Below are 19,531 nucleotides of genomic sequence, written 5' to 3'. Positions count from 1 at the left end.
ACCTATCCCACCATTTCTGAGCCTCCCCTTACACTCCCAAAGCCAGATAAATGAACAAACAAGACTAAATGAAAAGAAAACAACAGCAAAGAAACAAACCTCTTGTTTCCATTTCTTGGAGTTCAGCTAAAGCCTTTTTAAGAAAGCTGGGAACTATCACAATTCATTCAAAATGATTTTCATAAAAAAGTAATATGAGGGCTGGGGATATGGCCTAGTGGCAAGAGTGCTTGCCTCATATACATGAAGCCCTGGGTTCGATTCCCCAGCACCACATATATAGAAAAACGGCCAGAAGTGGCATTGTAGCTCAAGTGGCAGAGTGCTAGCCTGGAGCAAAAAGAAGCCAGGGACAGTGCTCAGGCCCTGAGTTCAAGGCCCAGGACTGGCTAAAAAAAAGTAATATGGAAGCTTATTTATTTATGTATATGGCCAACAATTTTTTTTTTCTGGAAAAACATTGAAAAATGGCCACAACAAATTTCTCATTTCCTAAGGATGTTAAAAACACTGGCTGAAGCCCAGCCCTAGTGGCTCCTACCTATCATCCCAGATATTCAGGAGGCTGAGACTTGAGGATTAAGGTTTGAAACTACCCTGTGCAGACAAGTCAGGAAAATTCTTACCTCCAATTAACCAGCAAAAAGCCAGGAGTGGAACTATGGCCCCAGTGGTAGAATACTAGCTTTGAGTAGAAAAGCTAAGGGACAGCATCCAGGCCCTGAGTTCAAGCCTCAGTACTGACACACACACACATACACACACACACACACACACACACACACCTGCTTCTCCAGGTGTGCTCTGAAAAGGACCTCAATGAAGAAAGTACAGTATAATAAAATTATCGTTGGGCTGCATTTGTAGCTCAGTAGTAGACCCGACATGAAGCCCTGGGTTCTATCCTCACACACACTGCCAAAATAAAAATACAAGCATTGTCGGGTGCTGGTATCTCACACTTGTAATCCTAGTAACTTAGGAAGCTGAGATCTGAGGATCTTGATTCAAAGCCAGCCCAGGAAGGAAAGTCCATGAGACTCTCACCTCCAGTTAACCACCAGAAAACCAGATGTAAAGCTGGGGCTCAAAGCACTAGAGCTCTAGTCTTGAGCAAAAGAGCTCTGGGACAGCACCCAGGCCCTGACCAACCAAAAATAAAAAATACACACATCCCTCAATGTCTGCAGGAGATTGATTCTAGGCCACACACCCCAAACTCCCAGAGTTCTAAAATCCACCAGTGTACAATACTTTCATCAATGTCCCCTGTGGGCCTCTTTTCAGCATGGCCTTCTAGGAGTCTGAGACATGATGGAGCAGGTACAGCTTGAGAGGGGCTGAGCTCCAGAGTTCCACATGGAGCTTGGCATGGGGAGAGTTAAGTGACATCTACAGGCAGAACAGGGAAGGCAATGGCCCAATTTCCAAGTCTTTGTTCTGGTTCCCAGATGGCAAGCCTGTCTTGGTCCCATCTGAAGGCTGATTATTTTTGAGCTTGTTTTTCCTCTGCACAGATGTTCAAAGCCATAATAATGTATTTCTTCAATGGTGTCTTTTCTCTTTCTTGGGGTAGAAGTTTAAAAGCTCCATTGTTTCCTCAGTCAAATAAACTCTGCAAGACCTTTGTAGGTCAATGGGAATTATATACAGAAGCAAATACATCCTTGAAAGCCAGAAACATTTTTTCAACTTTATTGTGCTTGCTGAAAAATGCTGTAGACAATCTGCTGCCATTTGTGGTTTGTAGGGTTTTGGGTTTTGTTGTTTTTTGTTTTTTGTTTTTGGTCAGTGTTAATTGGAGTATTTACAGTAATTAAAGTACAAAACAGGTCTATTTATAATCCATCCAGAGATAAAGAGGAATGTGAAGTAATGATTTTGACCCTGGTGTAAGACATTTCTTTTTTTTTTTTTTTTTGTGCCAGTCCTGGGTCTTGAGCCCAGGGTCTGAGCACTATCCTTCAGCTTTTTTGCTCAAGGTTAGCATTCTACCACTTGAGCCACAGCACCACTTCTGGCTTTTTAGTGGTTCATTGGAGCTAAGAGTCTCATGGATTTTGCTGCCCAGGCTGGCATCAAACCCCGATCCTGAGATTTCAGCCTCCTGGGTAGGTAGGATTCCAGGCGTGATGGTACCTGGCTCACTCTGCCTAGTCTTTCTCCGGCTTCCCTCACTACCAGCTTGAATTCATCAGGTAACACCCCAGTACCTCTCCACAGCTCTCTAACTCTTGTCTCTCCATTCTCCCCTTCTGTCCCTACATGCTTGCTCCATCCTCTCTCAGAGCTGTTCAGGCACTCTTTCATGCCACATCCCTTTACTTTTATTTAGCATTTCCATCACATGAGGTACTCATCCTAAAAAGTAAAACACTCTTTTAAAAATTGTTATTGGTATTATAAAGGTGATGTACACAGTGGTTACAGTTACATAAGTCAGGTAAAGAGTACTTTTCTTTCTGGACAATGTCACCCCTCCCCTAGTTTTTCCCTCCCATCCCCACCCACAAGTTGTCTAGTTCATTTTCTGGCTTTTTTTTTTTTTTTTTTTTTTTGCCAGTCCTGGGGACTGGACTCAGGGCCTGAGCACTGTCCCTGGCTTCTTTTTTGCTCAAGGCTAGCACTTTGCCACTTGAGCCACAGCGCCACTTCTGGCAGTTTTCTGTATATGTGGTGCTGGGGAATTGAACCCAGGGCCTCATGTATACGAGGCAAGCACTCTTGCCACTAGGCCATATCCCCAGCCCCGTCTAGTTCATTTTCAACATAGTGTCCAGTGAGTACGACTGCTGCATTTGTCCACTCTTTGTCCCTCCATTTCTGAGCCCCCTCTTCCACTCCCAAAGACAGATAAATGAACAAATAAGACACAAAGAAAAGAAAAGAAAAACAACAAATAAAAAACCCTCTTGCTTTCATTTCCTGGAATTCATTAAGATAAATATTATTTTACATGATCAGAGTCACACAGTCATTGCACTTTGTTCCTCTCCTAAGAATATCCTCCTTTTGCCTTACTGTGTGTGAATGTCTGTAGTCCCGTATAGTTTACCATGTTTCAGTGTATTTTAGATCTAGTTTCCACATATGAGAGAAAACATATGCCATTTGTCTCTCTGAGTTTTGGCTTACCTCTCTTAACATGATTTGCTCTAAATCCATCCATTTCCCTGAAAATAATGTAATAATATTCTTTCTAGTAACTATAGGATTCCATTGTATACAGGTACTATATTTTTTGGATCCACTCATCTATGATAGGGCATCTGGGCTGTTTTTATAACTTACCTATTGTGAATAGTTCAGCAATGAACAAGGATGTGAAGCAAAGGACTCTATTTTATGATTTACTGTATTGTTATTATAAAAGTGATGTACAGAGGGATTATAATTACATGAGTCTGGTCATGAGTACATTTCCTTTTGTCCAATATCTTCCTTTCCCTCACTCTCTCCCAGTTTCTCCCTCCCCAAAAGACTTTTTGTTTCCTTTTCTTATGTGATGCCAACACTGGGGCTTGAACTCAGTGTCTTCTTCTCTTGGTTAGCTTTTTCACTCACTGCTAGGGCTCTCTATCACTTGGGCCACAATTCCACTTCCAAATCTTTGCTGCTTCATTGGAGAATCTCACAGACCTTCTGCCCAGCCTGACTTTAACCTCGGTCCTCAGATCTCAGCCTCCTGAGTAGCTAGGATTACAGCTGAGTAGCTAGGATTACCATCGGCAACTGGTATGTCTACTGCTTTAGAAATCCTGTTTCCAAAACTTTGGAGCTTTTTCCTCTTCTTTCCTCCTGCCACTCTTTGTTCTTATTTACCCTTTCCTTTCTGAAGTTCATGGACACAACCTCCTACTTTGCCCGGGTTCTGCTATTCCAGGGCACTGAGAACCTTGCCCTCCTAGACAAATCTGACCCCAGCACATGCCTAGCTCACACAAGGCTGTGAGGTGACTCTCTCCATCTCATTTTCATTTTTCTATATGTTCCCTCCTTAAATCTCTGATTGTAAAGCCAATTAAGATCTGCAAAACTAGATTTGTTAAGATTTTATCTGGTACCAGTTTGAACTTAGTAATTATACGTAAATAGAAATGTAAAGATTAAACAAACTACATTAAAGATTTAAGTCACATGCAAAAAAGGACCATATTAAAAATGGGTGGAAACAACAGTCCATCAGGCCTGTAATCCTAACTAGTGAGAAGACTGAGATCTGAGGATCACTGTTCAAAGCCAGCTTGAGCAGGAGTCTGTGAGACTCATCTCCAACTAATCCCCCCCCCCCAAAAAAAAAAGCCAGAAGAGGAGCTGTGGCTCAGTGATAAGAGTGCTATCCTTGAGCAAAAAAGCTCAGGGACAGGATTTGGGCCCTCAGTTCAAGTCCCAGAACGGGTACACAGAAAAGGGGGAAGTTGGGTTGAGAGAAATTACCAGAAAGAAGGCAGAGAAGAAATCTGTATTTCTTCATACATGTATTTGGCCAGTTCTACGGTCCATATTCAATTTCCTGCAAAATAACCACAGTAAGAAGGACAAGGATAATTGTCTTTGTGGACAAATCAATTAGACTTAGTTCAGCCACCAAAGGGAATTCAGCCACACAGACAAACACCTTCAACATTTTGGAATACTAACGTGGGAAGAAAACTCTATTCTGAATAGGAAGAGAGTGGTGCTACTACTAGCTACTTAGGAGGCTGAGATCTGAGGATCACAATTCAAAGCTAGCCAGGGTAAGAAAGTTCCTGACACTCTTAACTCCAATTAGCCACCAAAAAGCTGGAAATGGAGCTGTGGTTCAAATGGTAGAGTGTCATCCTTGAGCAAAAAACGTCAGGGACAGTGCCCAGGCTCTTGAGTTCAAGCCCCAGGACTGGTATGGAAGGAAGGAAGGAAGGAAGGAAGGGTAGAAAGGGAAAGAAAGGAAGACAGACAAGCCAGGTGACAGTGGCTCTTGCCTGTAATCCAGCTACTCAGAAGGCTGAGATCTAAGGATCTCAAGGCCAACTCGGGCAAGAAAGTCCATGAGACTCTTATTTCCAGTTAATCACAGAAAAGGCTGGACATGGAGCTATAGCTCAAGTGGCAGAATGCCAGCCTTGAGCAAAAAGAAGCTCAGGGACAGTGCCCAGACCTCAGGATAAGGGAGGTGGATGGCAGTGAGGAAGACAGAAGGAGCAATAAGACCAGAGCAAGAAAGCTGGTACTCTACCACTTGAGCCATACCTCCACCTCTGGCAGAAGCCCGAGGTAAATTGGATATCAGAGCCTCATGGACTTTCTTGCCTAGACTATCTTCAAACAGCATCTCATCCTCCTGAGTAGCTAGGATTATAGGTGTGAGCCACAAGTGCCCAGCCATATTTTTTTTTATAGGTATGGCCCAGATGGAGGCACAAAGAAAACTTTCACTTTGCAATATTCTATATTTTGATAATAGCCCTCTCTGTTATTGAAAAAATAAGTTAACATTGAAGGAAGTGTAAATAAAGACTCTTAAATCTCTCCTGTGTCTGAGTATTTGGTATAAAGTGGATTTAAAAACAAAGCAAAAACAACTATGTTGTTTACTGGCTGATTCCCTTGTGGCACATCTGGAATTCATAAGTTGAACATTACCCTAGATATTTTTGTTTAACCAGTTTAGATTAACAAGATAAAAACCTACCCTTTAGAAGTATGTCTCAAGTAAGATTGCAGAGAACTTGATTTGTGATATTATTCTTGTTAGCAATCATGGTTAGAAGTAAGATCCATCAAGAGGTTTTGATTTTGTCAAACATTTATTCAATTTGGGCTTTGTGTGTATGGTAATGGAGATGACCACGTGGAAAGTGATGGATTGAACAGGGGTCAGCTTGGAACAAATGAGAAAGCCAAAATACTTTAGTGAAGGAGAGGGAAGAAATAAAAGATAGATAGATAGATAGATAGATAGATAGATAGATAGATAGATAGATAGATAGATGGCAGACAGAGATAGATGAGAGAGAGAGAGAGAGAGAGAGAGAGAGAGAGAGAGAGAGAGAGAGAGAGAGAGAGAGAATAGATTTATTTTTCATTGTGCCAGGCCCAGGTCTTGAACTCTAGGCCTGAGCACAGTCCCTGAGCTTTTTTTTTTTTTTTTTTGCCAGTCCTGGGGCTTGAACTAAGGGCCTGAGCACTGTCCCTGGCTTCTTTTTGTTCAAGGCTGCCACTCTGCCACTTAAGCCACAGCGCCACTTCTGGCCGTTTTTCTATATATGTGGTGCTGAGGAATCAAACCCAGGGCTTCATGTACACAAGGCAAGCACTCTTGCCACTAGGCCATATTCCCAGCCCTCCCTGAGCTTTTTTGTTCAAGGCTAGTGCTCTACCACTTTGAGCCATAGCACCATTTCTGGGGTTTTGGTAGTTAATTGGAAATAAGTCTGTCACAGACTTTCCTGCCTTGTCTGGCTTCAAACTGTGATCCTCAGATCTCAGCCTCCTGGGTAGCTAGGATTACAGGTTTGAGCTAGTGGTGCCTGGCTAGTGAGAAATGGTTTTAAATGTCTAAATTGTGTATTTGGGGCTAGAACTTTTCACTGGTTGCCTGTGACAAAACAGAGTCACCAACAAGAAAACTTGCTTACATTTTCTATTACTGAGGAGTTTCCAAAGTGACAGACTACACAGCAGGAAGCCAGTATGTCATTTCCCAGTGCTGACCTCTGATGGAAATATAGGTGCTAGTGGAATCTTAAAAATGGAAGCCTAGTCAGGTGCTGGTGGCTCATAACTGTAATCGTAGCAACTCAGAGCTGAGGTCTGAGTATCCCAGTTCAAAGCCAGCCCAGGGAAGAAAGTCTGTAAGACGCTTATCTCCAATTAGCCACCAGAAAACTGGAAGTGGAATTGTGGCTCAAAGTGGTAGAGTGCTAGCCTTGAGCACAAAAGCTCAGGGACAGTGCCCAGGCCCCGAGTTCAAGCCCCATGACTGACAACAACAACAACAAAAAAGATAGGCGCCTAGACCAAAAGCATAATTAGTTTCCTTACAACTGGCTCTTCTGTACTGTATTTATTTAGCATGCATTCTAATTATACCTTTCGGACATTAAAAATAACATCTCAAAACTAGAAACTTCAAAGTCCTATGTTTGGTTTTCACCATCATAAAAACAGCAGCAGCCACCTTAATCTTACGGATAAAGCAGGCTGACATTGTGCAACCATATTTATGTTTTAAATTAGGCCAAACCACATTGTATATGCTAGCATAGTAAATAAAATTGATTTGCCTATATACAAAGTTTGAGCTAATTATCCTCCCCATTCGTGTGTGTATGTGTGTGTGTGTGTGTGTGTGTGTGTGTGTGTGTGTGTGTGTGCTGTATGTAATATATATGTCTTACTCAAATGGTTGGGAAGAATATAGCATAAGATAGGAAAAGGGAAAAAAAGAGGAGGAGAAGGAAAGGGAGGCAAAGAAGGAAAGGGAGAAGGGAAAAGGAGAAGAGGGGAAGGGGAAAGGAAGAAAAAATTAATACTGGGGTTAAGCATCTGATATGGCTAACTTTTAACATCAGCCCTGCTTGTCTGTGGTCTTGATTCTGAATATTTTATAATGTCCTTCAGAATCAGTTTTGTCACAAAACAAGTAAACCACAACAGGCCTCATGCTTGCTAGGCTAGTCCTCTACCCCTTGGGCCACACCTCCAGCACAGTGTAAGTTTTAAGCTCAGACAACAATCCTCTCTTTAAAGTAATTGCTGAAGCACAATACTCAGAATCTGAGAGAAGTCAGCAATTGAAATTAGACATGCATTCCAATTCAGGAAAGGTAAAAGTTTCTGAAGAGTGGAATGTTGCTAAGATCCGTTCTTCAGAAGTACTATTAGAAGCCTGAACATATTAAGTCCCCGTTCTTTTCAGGAATTCAATATATTTAATAATCTGTGGGCAGAAAATTTAGAACAAGCATGTACTGGAATGCATTTCCTCTCTCCCTCCCTTCGTTCCTTGCTTCCTTCCTTGCTTTCTTTTTGGAGGGTACAATAGTAGGGCTTAAACACAAGGGCTTCTGCTTGCAGGGAAAGTACTCTACCACTTGAGCCATGCCTCCATTGTGTTTTTAGTTTGTCCTTCAGATAGTCCCTCTGCACTTTTGCCCGGGCTATCCTCAGATCTCAATATTCCTATGTTCATCTTCTGAGTAGTCTGAATTACAGGTGTGAGACACTGCCCTCAGCTTGTTTTTGAAATAGAGTATCACTGGGGGCTGGGGATATGGCCTAGTGGCAAGAGAGCTTGCCTCGTATACATGAGGCCCTGGGTTCGATTCCCCAGCACCACATATACAGAAAACGGCCAGAAGTGGCACTGTGGCTCAAGTGGCAGAGTGCTAGCCTTGAGCAAAAAGAAGCCAGGGACAGTGCTCAGGCCCTGAGTCCAAGGACCAGGACTGGCCAAAAAAAGAAAGAAAAAAGAAATAGAGTATCACTGGCATTTGCCCATACATGGGGCTCCTGTCTCTGCCGCCTGAGTAGCTGGGATTACAGGCACACACCACCGTGCCAGGAGTAATGCATTCTTTTTTTTTTTTTTTTTGGCCAGTCCTGGGTCTTGGACTCAGGGCCTGAGCACTGTCCCTGGCTTCTTCTTGCTCAAGGCTAGCACTCTGCCACTTGAGCCACAGCGCCACTTCTGGCCATTTTTTTCTGTATATGTGGTGCTGGGGAATTGAACCCAGGGCCTCATGTATATGAGGCAAGCACTCATGCCGCTAGGCTATATCCCCAGCCCCGAGGAATGCATTCTTAATGTTGCTGCTACACAGCCATAGAGCAGCAAAACATAGCTTTTCTGTGTAGTAGGAAAATGCTTTTTTTTGAGAAATTCTTAGCAGTACTTCTACCAAACTAAATTTAATAGAGTCTAACCATTTCATATCGTAAGTGCAAACCTACACCTGTGCACCCCATTTACTGCCTAAATGAAATGCAATGATTAAGCCAGATGCTGGTGGTGTACTCCTGTAATCCTCACTACTCAGGAAGCTGAGATCTGAGGATCACAGTTCAGAGCCAGCCTAGGCAGGAAAGTCTGTGAGACTCTCCAATAAGTTACCAAAACAGCTGGCAGTGGAGTTGTGGTTCAACTGGTAAAGCCCTAGCCTTGAGCAAAAGAAGCTCAGGGACAGCACTGAAGCCCAGAGTTACAGCCCAAGATTAGCCAAAAAAAAAGTTTGTGAGAGCCTGTCTCAACCACTAGCTGAATGTTGTTACATGTATCTGTCATTCCAGCTACAGTAAGAAGTATAAAATAGGAACAAAGGCTATACATGGGCCTGGGCAAGAAACAAGACTCTATCTCAAAAACAACCAATGCAAAACAGGGCTGGAGGCCTATCTCAGGAAGCCATGCCTCTTCAGCAAATGTGAGGATCTGAGTTCAAATCCCAATACCACCCCCAAGGAAAACACTTGGGTTTTTCTCTTGTTCCTCTGTAGATACCACTGCCTGAGAAACTCAGTAGAGAATGGGCATGTAGGAGGCACTGTTATTCACAAATTAATATGACAGCAACTGGATGTCATTAAAATGACTGTATTTGTGCCCATTTTGGAAAGGTGGCAATTCCCTTCACCCCAGGGCTACTACATGGGGTCTCATGCAGATACACAAATCAAGATGGCAATCTAGATTTCTGCTTCTGTGAACAAAAAGTCAATCTCTGTCTCCTGATGCATGCAGGGTTGTGTGCAGTATTGTGGAAACGCTTCCTGCACATTTTAGGGTACAGAGTGGCGAGGTAGCATTGCAGGAATCTTCTAGAAGAAAGTACTTGAACATCTGGAAGCCTATCAGGTTTGGGTTTTGTTTCTGTCACAGGAAGGCTGTTTACTGACAAGGCCTATAAGATTTGGTGTAAACCTGGCATTTCTGGGGTGGCCAGGGGTAGGTAACGGCCCCACTCCTGTGCCTTGCAGGTACCAGCAAGGTCAACCTTGTGAAAATCGCGTCCACAGCCTCCAGCCCTCGAGACACAGCCCTGGCTGCGGTGATCTGTAGTGCTCTGGCCACAGTGCTCCTGGCCCTCCTCATCCTCTGTGTCATCTACTGCAAGAGACAGTTCATGGAGAAAAAGCCTAGCTGTGAGTGCCAACCCCTGACCGTTTGCTGAGTGGGTTTTTGTTGTTCTTGTGGTGCAAGTACTGGAACTTAAACTCAAGGTCTAGGCACTGATTCTTAGTTCTTGCTCTAGCACTTGAGCCCCAGCTTCACATCCAATCTTTCTTTGTGTGTGTATGTACCAGTCCTGGAACTTAGACCCATGGCGTAGATGCTGTCCTGAACTTTTTTTTTTTTTTTTGCTCAAGTCTAGCCCTCTACCACTTGAGTCACAGCTTGACTTCTGGCTTTTTGGTGGTTAATGGGAGATAAGAGGCTCATGGACTTTTCTGCCTTGGCTGGCTTTGAACTGAGATCTTCATATTTCAACCTCCTGGGTAGCTAGGTTTACAGGAGTGAACCACCAGTACCTGGCTTCATTGTTAGCTTTCTTAACACTTCTTTTGTATTTGTATTTCATGTAAAAAGAAATATAGACAGTCCTCACCTTATCATAATTCAGCTATACACAGTTTGTCAACTTTGCTGTAATGGCAAAACTTCTGTGTTTTCATTTGTTTGTTTCGCTGTATAAGATATTCAATACTATGTTACAAAATAGGTTTTGCATTGCATCATTTGCATGTATTGCCCAACAAATGGCTAATGGAAATGTTGGCATGTATGCATGAGGTAGGCTAGGCCGAGCTATGATACTCAGTAGATTAGACTTCACAACTGTCTTCAACTTACAAGTTATCAGAACATAAATTACTGTAAGTCAGGGAGCAACTGTCATGAAAAATTGTAACAAATATTAAAATTTAAAAACAAATGGTAATGACAGCTAATTTTTTTCTTAAAACAAACAAACCACAAAAACAGCTTGGCACTGATGGCTCACATCTGTAAATTCTAGCTACTCAGGAGGCTGAGAGCTGAGGATTGCAATTCAAAGCCAGCCTGGGCAAGAAAGTCCATGAGACTCTAATCTCTAATTAAACACCAGAAAGAAAAGACATTAACAGAATTCTTTCCTTCCCTCCTTCAGGGTCTCTGCGATCACAAGATATTCAATATAATGGTTCTGAGTTGTCGTGTTTTGACAGACCACAACTGAGCAACTATGGGCACAGAACTTGCTGTCAGTGCCACCAGGACTCAGCCCAGACCTTCGGTGAGTTAAGCCCTACAGGACCTGGCCCATTGGGTGGCCCACAGCAATACAGAAAAGAAGCTGAAAAGAATCACTCCATGAGGGTGGGAATATGGCCTAGTGGTAGAGTGCTTGCCTCATACAAATGAAGCCCTGGGTTCGATTCCTCAGCACCACATATATAGAAAAAAGCTAGAAGTGGTGCTGTGGCTCAAGTGGTAGAGTGCTAGCCTTGAGCAAAAAGAAACCAGGGACAGTGCCCAGGCCCTGAGTCCCAAGCCCCAGGACTGGCAAAAAAAAAAAGAAAAAGAAAAAAAAAAAAAGAATCACTCCATGTATATTGCAGTAGGGATGGCTTTCTAATGGCAGCAAGTGTGTGTGTGCGTGTGTGTGTGTGTGCACGCGCGCGCGAGTTCATAGTGGGGCCTGAAATCAGAGCCTGGGCTCTCTCACTGGGCTTTTTCACTTAAGGCTGATGCCTTACTACTTGAAGCACACTTCAGCTTTTATTTTTTGACCAACTGTGGGGGTCTCCCAGACTTTCCTGCCTGGGCTGGCTTCCAGCCATGTTCTTCACATCTCAGCCTCCTGAGTAGCAAGGATGACAGGTGTGAACCTGAGTCTGGTGCTAGATCACAGTTTCTTATTTGTCCCTTTTGTTGCGAAAGAAAAATCCCAGATAACACAATTGAGTTTTGTTCTAAAAATCTCTTCTGTCTCTTTTGACATGGGAATGTTGTTTAATCATAGATGTTTGTAAAAATATCCAACAGAAATTTTGCAGGTGCTCATCAGCTGGGATATATTTATCTGATGTGTGCTTAGATCAAATTCAGAAATACAACAGAGGAGACATTATTAGCCTCAGTGTACTAGATTGGCAGGCACAGAGTGCCTCTGCCCTGGCCTGCACAGGATATTCTGAGCCATTTGGTTAAGGGAATATCTCCCAGGTCTGTGCACTGTAAAGTTATTGCTGTTCTATAATTAATACATGCACTGTGGAGAGAGACTCACACTGAAACTCACTCTGCTGGCTTTCGCAGGGCCTGTTCACCTGATCCCCTCCCTGTGCGGTGAGGAAGCCTGTGGTAGTCCCTGTGCGGCTCTTGGTTGTGGGGTACATTCGAAGGCCACCCCTCCCGAGAGGTAATTGGGCATTTGATAAACCATTTTATATTTGCCTTTACAAGGATGCATTCTACTGAACTGTCAGGTTGCAGGGAAAAGTACAGGGACAATTTTTCAATATTTCCAGTGACATTGTGGGAAATGGAATTCTGTGTTTGTTTGTTTCTGTCTTGAACTCAGAGTCTGAGCACTGTCCCTGAGCTTTTTCACTCAAGCTAATGCTCTACCACTTTGGACCATAGCTCCACTTCCAGTTTTCATTGGAGAAAAGAGTCTCATAGACTTCCTTGCCCAAGCAGGCTTTGAACCACAATCCTCAGATCTCAGGCTCCTGAGTAGCTAGGATTACAGGAGTGAGCCACCAGTGCTCGGCTTGTTTTTGTTTTTGCTTCTATTTTTGTTTTTACTGTTCCTGGAGCTTGGATTTAGGGCCTTGGGCAGTGAGTCTAAGCTTTTTTGTCAAAGGCTTCCGCTCCACTTCTAGCTTCTTGGTGGTTAATTAGAGATAAGAGTCTCATGGACTTTCCTGCCTGAGCTGGCTTTGAACTTGGTCCTCACATCTCAGCCTGCTGAGTAGCTGGGATTACAGGTGTGAGCTACTACTGGTGCCCAGCCAGAAAGGAAACAATTCTTTGGCAGGAATTAGAAAGGTCTTTCAAGGTTGCTAATACCCAGTGCCACTGTTTATACTTTTTACTAGTTTATTTATTTATTCTTTCATTCATTTTTCATTTTTGTTACCAGGAGTAAGGTTTGAACTCCCAGCCTCACCCTCGCTCAGTTTGCTTGCCTGGCTGGTGCTCTGCCACCTGAACTGTACCTCCAGCCCAGATTATTTTGTGTGTTATTTTGGAGGTAGAGTTTTGCAGACTTTTCTTCCCTACTTGGCTTTGATTCATGATCCTCCAGATCTCAACCTCAACCTGAATAGCTAGGATTATAGACATGCACACCTAGCTTTTTTTTTTATATATTCATGTACTATTTTAGAGTCCTAGAACAGCCATCAAAGAAAAAGACTTAGGAAGAGCAGTCAATAAAAAAAAAATTAGCTGAGACCTTGGAAACTGACTATGCCAGATGTAGAACATCAGGTTTAAAATAGTAAATCGCGCTTGTCTACTCATTCATCTGACTGACGAGCTGCCCGTTCCTCTCTAAGACTTGAGATCATAGCAGAGACGTTGCGTTGAAGTCACATCATGTATTGCCACCAAATCCTTAGAGGTCTTCTCTCCTTGTGTTCAGAAGCACGGCCCCTCTGGGGGAGACGATGCCGGTGCTCTTTGGGACCCTTTCCCGGTCCACGTGTGGTGAGTTTTCCGACGCTTGGCCCCTGATGCAGACTTCCATGGGCAGCGATGACATCTCCTTGTGTGACTCCTACCCTGAAATGACTGGAGAATGTGGTCCCCTCGACCCAGACAATGAGAACTCAACATCTTTGGATTCAAACAGTGGTCAAGAGGTGGTTGGGGGAGCTGTTCCCCTTTCAGCTCATTCTGGAAGCTCCTCGGGACCTACTGAATTCTCCAGATACAAGGATACAACAATGAATTCCATACCAATTCAGGATACACTGACTGCTCGATGCCAGCTCAGCCAAGAGGCTGGTGACACCGGGCAGATAACTACCCTGCCATCCTGTCAGGTAAGGCACCAGTTTGTGGCAGACTAGAATGTTCCAACTCAAGTTCCCACCACACAATGTGGGCAAGTTTGTGGAGGTTTTCCATCGTTTCTGATTTCTTTTGTATTGATGGTAATGGAATTTGAACTTGGGACTTTACACTTGCTAGACTGGTGGTGCTACCTCTAAGCTACACCTCCAGCCCTGGTTCTCACTCATTATTTTGAGGATAGGGTCTCACTTCCCCCCAACCTCAACCTCCCATGTAGCTGGGGATGTCAGGTACAAGTTACCACACCCAGCTGTGGAGTAAAAAGAGAAGGAGTTTCACAAACATTTCTGCCCAGGCTGAGCTGTGAACTACGGTTCTCCCTTGCTCAGAGTGTAAGCCACTAGCACCTTGTACATTGTAGAACATGCCATTATTTATTAATTTTGTGTGTGTCTGTGCCTTCACTGAAGTTTGAACTTGTCTGGAGCTGGTTCCTAGCTTTGTTGCTCAAGGTTGGCTGTCTACCACATGAGCCACACCTCTATTTCTGGAATCTACTCCCTTTTTTTTTAAAATAACAAATTGGAGATAAGAGTCTCACAGAAATTCCTACTCCAAACTGGCTTTGAATCACTGGCTCCTGATCATGACCACCCATTTCTAATCAAATAGGCCTATTAACCAAATCAGAGAACCCCAGAACACAGCAGTAGAGGGAGAAGAGAACTCACTTCTAAATAACCTGACTGTGAATGAAAGATACTAAAGTATTGAGCAGAAAAATACCACACGAGCTGGGCAGAGGTGGCAAACTTGTAGACGGGAGGGCTTCTGGCACACTGAGTAGCTGCAGATAGGGGAGAGGCAGGGTGAATGGGGCACTTGGTTGTGCTTTTTCTGGGTGAGGCTGTGGGAGTTTCCCTTCCTGTGCCCTGAGAGCTGAGAAACTCTGAACACACACTGCTCTTGTGCCATACACACACACACACACACGCACACGCACACGCACACACCCCTGCCACCCACTTCCATGAGACTGCATATCACACACAGAACTAAAGTCAAACATGGCACAGGTGCAGATGTGTTTCTTGTATAATCTGCTGTACAGTGATCTAAATCTGCCATGTGTGTATCTTCCTTTAAACGACCAAGAAAGTTTCTAGAGAATTTATGGAACCAGGAACAAACAAACAAGCAAACCACACTGCTTGGCTTGAAGTGGGGGAGGGTGTTGATTTTGGTCTCCAAATGGAGGAAATGAAGAAGAGACAAATAAAACAAATTAAGCAAATAAACATAACCTGCACGCATCTGAGCTCTGTTTTTTATATGAAAGATTGTTTACTTACCTTGTTATTTTTGAGTCATCCCATAATCTGCACAGCTTTCATGATGATTAAAAAAAGATTACTTGAGTGAAAGTCTTAATCAAGAATGGACTGTGGCTGGGCACTGGTGGCTCACGCCTGTGGTCCTAGCTACTCGGGAGGCTGAGATCTGAGGGTCACAGTTGGAAACCAGCCCAGGCAGGAAAGTCTGTGAGGCTCATCTCCAATAAATACCCAAAAGTCAGATATGGAGCTGTGGCTCAAGTGATAGAGTGCTTGTGTAAAAAAAGCTCAGGGAAAGTGCCCAGGCCCTGAGTTCAAGCCCCAGGACAGGCAGAAAGAAAGGAAGAAGAAGAAAGAAGAAAGAAGGGAGGGAGGGAGGGAGGAAGGACTATGAATCAGGCACTGGCGTCTCACACCTGTAAACCTAGCTACTCTGGAGGTTGAGATCTGAGGATCATTATTCAAAGGCACCTTGAGCAGACAAGTCCTGAGACTCTTATCTCCAATTAACTAGCCAAAAAAAAAAAAAAAAAAAAAGCCCAGAAGTTGTGGCTCAAGCAATAGAGTGCTTGCCAGCCTTCAGTGGAAAAAGCTGAGTAAGAGCACAAAAACCTTGAGTTCAATCCCAGTATTACCATGGAACGAAGGAAGAAAGAAGGGAAGGAGGGAGGGAGGGAGGGGAGAGAAAGAGAGATTCCTCCAGTTTCTGAAAAACACTTTCTCTTTCATTGCATTTACTGAATCAGAAATGTTGTGATGAACCTTTAATATTCAAAAGAAAATAGGAAATGACAACTACTATAAACCTTTGTAGGGGTTAGATTCTGCTTTTTATCAAAGGACCAACCAAATATCTTGTTGTTAATCATGGGGCTTGAACTCTTGGGGCCTGGGTGCTGTCCCTGAGTTCTGCTCAAAGCTAGCGCTCTACCACTTTGAGCCACAGCGCCACTTCTAGTAGTCTGGTGGTTAATTGAAAATAAGAGTCTCACAAACTTTCTTGTCCCAGCTGGCTTTGAACCACAGTCTGCAGATCTCAGTCACCTTGAGTAGCTAGGATTACAGGCATAAGGCACCAGCACCCAGCTCAGCCAAATGTTTTAACTCAACTAGCTTTATTTTTTCTTTTCTTTTCTTTTCTTTTTTTTTTTTTTTTAACAATCTCTACTGAGTTCACATTTCTTCCTAACAAGCTATTTTCTAAGACAGAGAACATAGTTCCTTCTCCTAAAGAATTGATTTCTGGGCTGGGAATATGGCCTAGTGGCAAGAGAGCTTGCCTCATATACATGAAGCCCTAGGTTTGATTCCTCAGCACCACATATATAGAAAAGGCCAGAGGTGGCACTGTGGCTCAAGTAGCTACTCGCTAGCCTTGAGCAAAGAGAAGCCAGGGACAGTGCTCAGGCCTTGAGTTCAAGCTCCCAGACTGGCAAATAAATAAAGTGTTGTTGTTGTTGTTGTTGTTTTTAAAAAGGCTATGATTTGTAACACACTGAAGAAATAATTTTTAAACGTTTGAATGAGGTTGGCAGTCGGCAACAGAATTCATTAAGTCATCCTGATTGTTATGGGTTATAGTTTCATCTTCTCAGGAAACTTGGCAAACAGGAGCCAGCTATGTGTTGAAATTAGAATGTTTGTCTTACTCTCAGAGGACAAGGTTACCGGTATATTTTATTTCTGCTGAATGCCTTTCTTGTCCATGAAGAATTACCTCATGGATACAACTGATAATTATAGTTATGTATAATCAATGAATGATTACAATGATTATAATTATTCATCATCAGTGTTTGCAATGATCACTTAGTAGTTTTAACTTGGAAGTCTTGTCTGAAAAGCTTTCCTCTGTGACTGTTTCAGGAAGCTTGAGGTAGCCTTCATGCTGTGTGCAAGTTAAATGCCTGCACTGAAGGACATACTCCATGTGTGGCTTACACTGAGCCAGCTGGACCCCGTGTGGCTCCTACGAGGGAAAAATAAATCAGAACCAAACTGATGACATTTTAAGCCTTTCAACCAGTTGCTTCTGAGCCAGACCAGTTGTAAGCTGAAACTTCAACAAAAAGCAAGAACAGACTCCAGGCTGATTTGTAATCCTTCTCCAAACCAGAAGTCACATGATCAACTTCAAAGACTAATAAGATAGATTGTCCAGCCTAGGCGATTACAAGTACCAAGACACAACCCGGTGTTCCAGCTTGTTCTCATGGTAAATGAGTTCCAAGTACGGGCAGACCACAGCATCTACATTCACGGACATTTTCTTTCCAGAAATAACCTCTGATTGCCTATTCACCTACCACAAGTCCATGACAGATTCCATACCTTAGTTTTTAATGTGTCGTGGAGTCAAAGGTGAAATTTCGATTGGACAAGATTCTGACAAGCTATACCTTGAACTTTGATCAGATGAAGTTCTCTAACCTAAGCAGGAATCAGAGGAGAGCGCTGTCAGCCTCTGCCTCATGAACACCTGCTGGTGGTAGGAGAACGGACCTGGGTACCAGAATGTAAGAATGTGGCGGGAAAGGGTGACCCCGATGTGAAAAGCATGTAACACACAGGTTGTAGACATACAAGTGAACATGTTCCTGTGAGAGTCTTTTACAGCAAGGAGATATTTATAAACGTAGTGATCTTTCATTTGCATTGCATCTTTATACTAAAGGCTTTGGGGATTTCAGCATATGGGAAGTACCCTACTGGGGTAGTCTTCATTGAGAATGCACTGTGGATGAGAGCCGGAGGATAAGCCCACACTCTGGGGGCTGTTCGAGAGAACACTACCCTGGTTTGGTGGCATTTGACTGGGACATCTTTCAAACATTGTAAGTTTACTCTGAAGAGTCTCCTATTTTAGCCCAGTAATGGTGGATATCAGAGTTTGGGGTTCACCAGGCATCAGTGGCTCAGGTCTGTAATCCTGGCTATGCAGGAGCCTGAGATCTAAGGATCAATGTTTGAGGCTAGCCTGAACAGGAAAGTCCATGAGACTCTTATCTCCAATTAAGCACCCAAACAGCTAGACGTGGAGCTGTGTGGCTCAAGTGGTAGAGCACAGCCTTGAGTGAAAAATCTCAGGGACAGTGTCCAGGCCTTGAGTTCAAGCCTCAGGATCAACATACAGACACACACACACACAGAGTCTGGAGTTCTATTAAGGTATTCCATTGATACCATCTAGGGTTTGGCTTCCTTTTCTCCACTAATTAAAGGACTAAAAGGCAGGAGGAGGCAAGGACACTATATATATCAGACTCTGGGAACCCTTCTAGTACATTTTACTGTTCCTTTTGCTTTCAAACAATCGTGGTTTAAACAGTAAAATGTACTCCCTGTATAAGACAGGTTCCCAGAGCTGAATCTCCACAGTTTCTCTCTCAGGGCCTACTGTATATAGGGTCCTTGACTCCTCCTCTTAAGGGCATACTGCTAGTCTGATTGTTTGAGAGGTAGACATATGCTGTGGGAAGTCTTATGATTGGTTCCCTCACCTTTAAGCATGAGTGTGGAAGTTTCTGACTGGGTGAAGGCTATGGGAATGCTCACTGGGCCACAGACATGAAGGGTGCATGCATCTTGCTGAGGTGGAGCAGGTGTTGGCCACCATCTTCTACCTAGCCAGTGAGGCCTAACTTTCATTCACGATTGTCTACTACCTTGCTAAGTATACACTAGAATTATCTCTAGGGCTAAGAAGGAAATGGGCCTAGTTTAGTCTGAAGCAGAGAAAGACCCATTTGCTCTTCACCTAGAAGCCCAAGAAGACTTCATTGAGCAGATTTTTTCCCTCCTCTTTGAACCTACAGGATCAGATCTAGCCTTTGACTCTTTTTTGCTTACTATTATTCTGTCAGTTACACTTTGAGCTTTAACCTTTGAACTTGTGTATGATAGAATGCACTAAGTTGCTTTGAAATTGCCCCACCTAAGTCAAAATCTTTTACCAACATTTAAACTGAAGGTTAAAATTACTGTTTCGCCTGGTGCTGTTGGCTCACATCTGTAATCCTAGCTACTCAGGAGGCTGAGCTCTGTGAGGATCATGGTTCAAAGCCAACCCAGGCAGGAAAATTCATGAGGCTTTTGTCTCCAGTTAAACATCATGAAGCTGGAAGTGAAGCTGTGGTTTAAGTGGTAGAGCACCAGCCTTGAGCTGATGCTCAGGCTCAGGGATAGTGCCCAGGCCCTGAACTCAAGC

The 19,531-nt window shown here is 43.5% G+C and overlaps 1 protein-coding gene across 2 annotated transcripts in view; it reads left to right on the top strand.

The window, feature by feature from the left end:
* Window positions 1-18,313, top strand: part of Tnfrsf19 (TNF receptor superfamily member 19) — a 64,903-nt gene extending 46,590 nt beyond the window's left edge. For both annotated transcript variants that reach the window (XM_048341648.1, XM_048341649.1), the window contains exons 6-10: window positions 9,961-10,125; window positions 11,133-11,258; window positions 12,284-12,386; window positions 13,617-14,019; window positions 17,191-18,313. In XM_048341648.1, the coding sequence (XP_048197605.1) occupies window positions 9,961-10,125; window positions 11,133-11,258; window positions 12,284-12,386; window positions 13,617-14,019; window positions 17,191-17,199 (806 nt within the window). In that variant the 3' untranslated portion in view covers window positions 17,200-18,313. The remainder of the gene's footprint in view (window positions 1-9,960; window positions 10,126-11,132; window positions 11,259-12,283; window positions 12,387-13,616; window positions 14,020-17,190) is intronic.
* The last annotated feature ends 1,218 nt before the right edge of the window (window positions 18,314-19,531 follow it).

The sequence above is a fragment of the Perognathus longimembris genome, chromosome 3, assembly GCF_023159225.1.
Source record: "Perognathus longimembris pacificus isolate PPM17 chromosome 3, ASM2315922v1, whole genome shotgun sequence".
Taxonomy (NCBI): domain Eukaryota; kingdom Metazoa; phylum Chordata; class Mammalia; order Rodentia; family Heteromyidae; genus Perognathus; species Perognathus longimembris.
The sequence above is the reverse complement of the archived record's forward strand: the minus strand, read 5'-3'. Positions and strand labels throughout refer to the sequence as shown.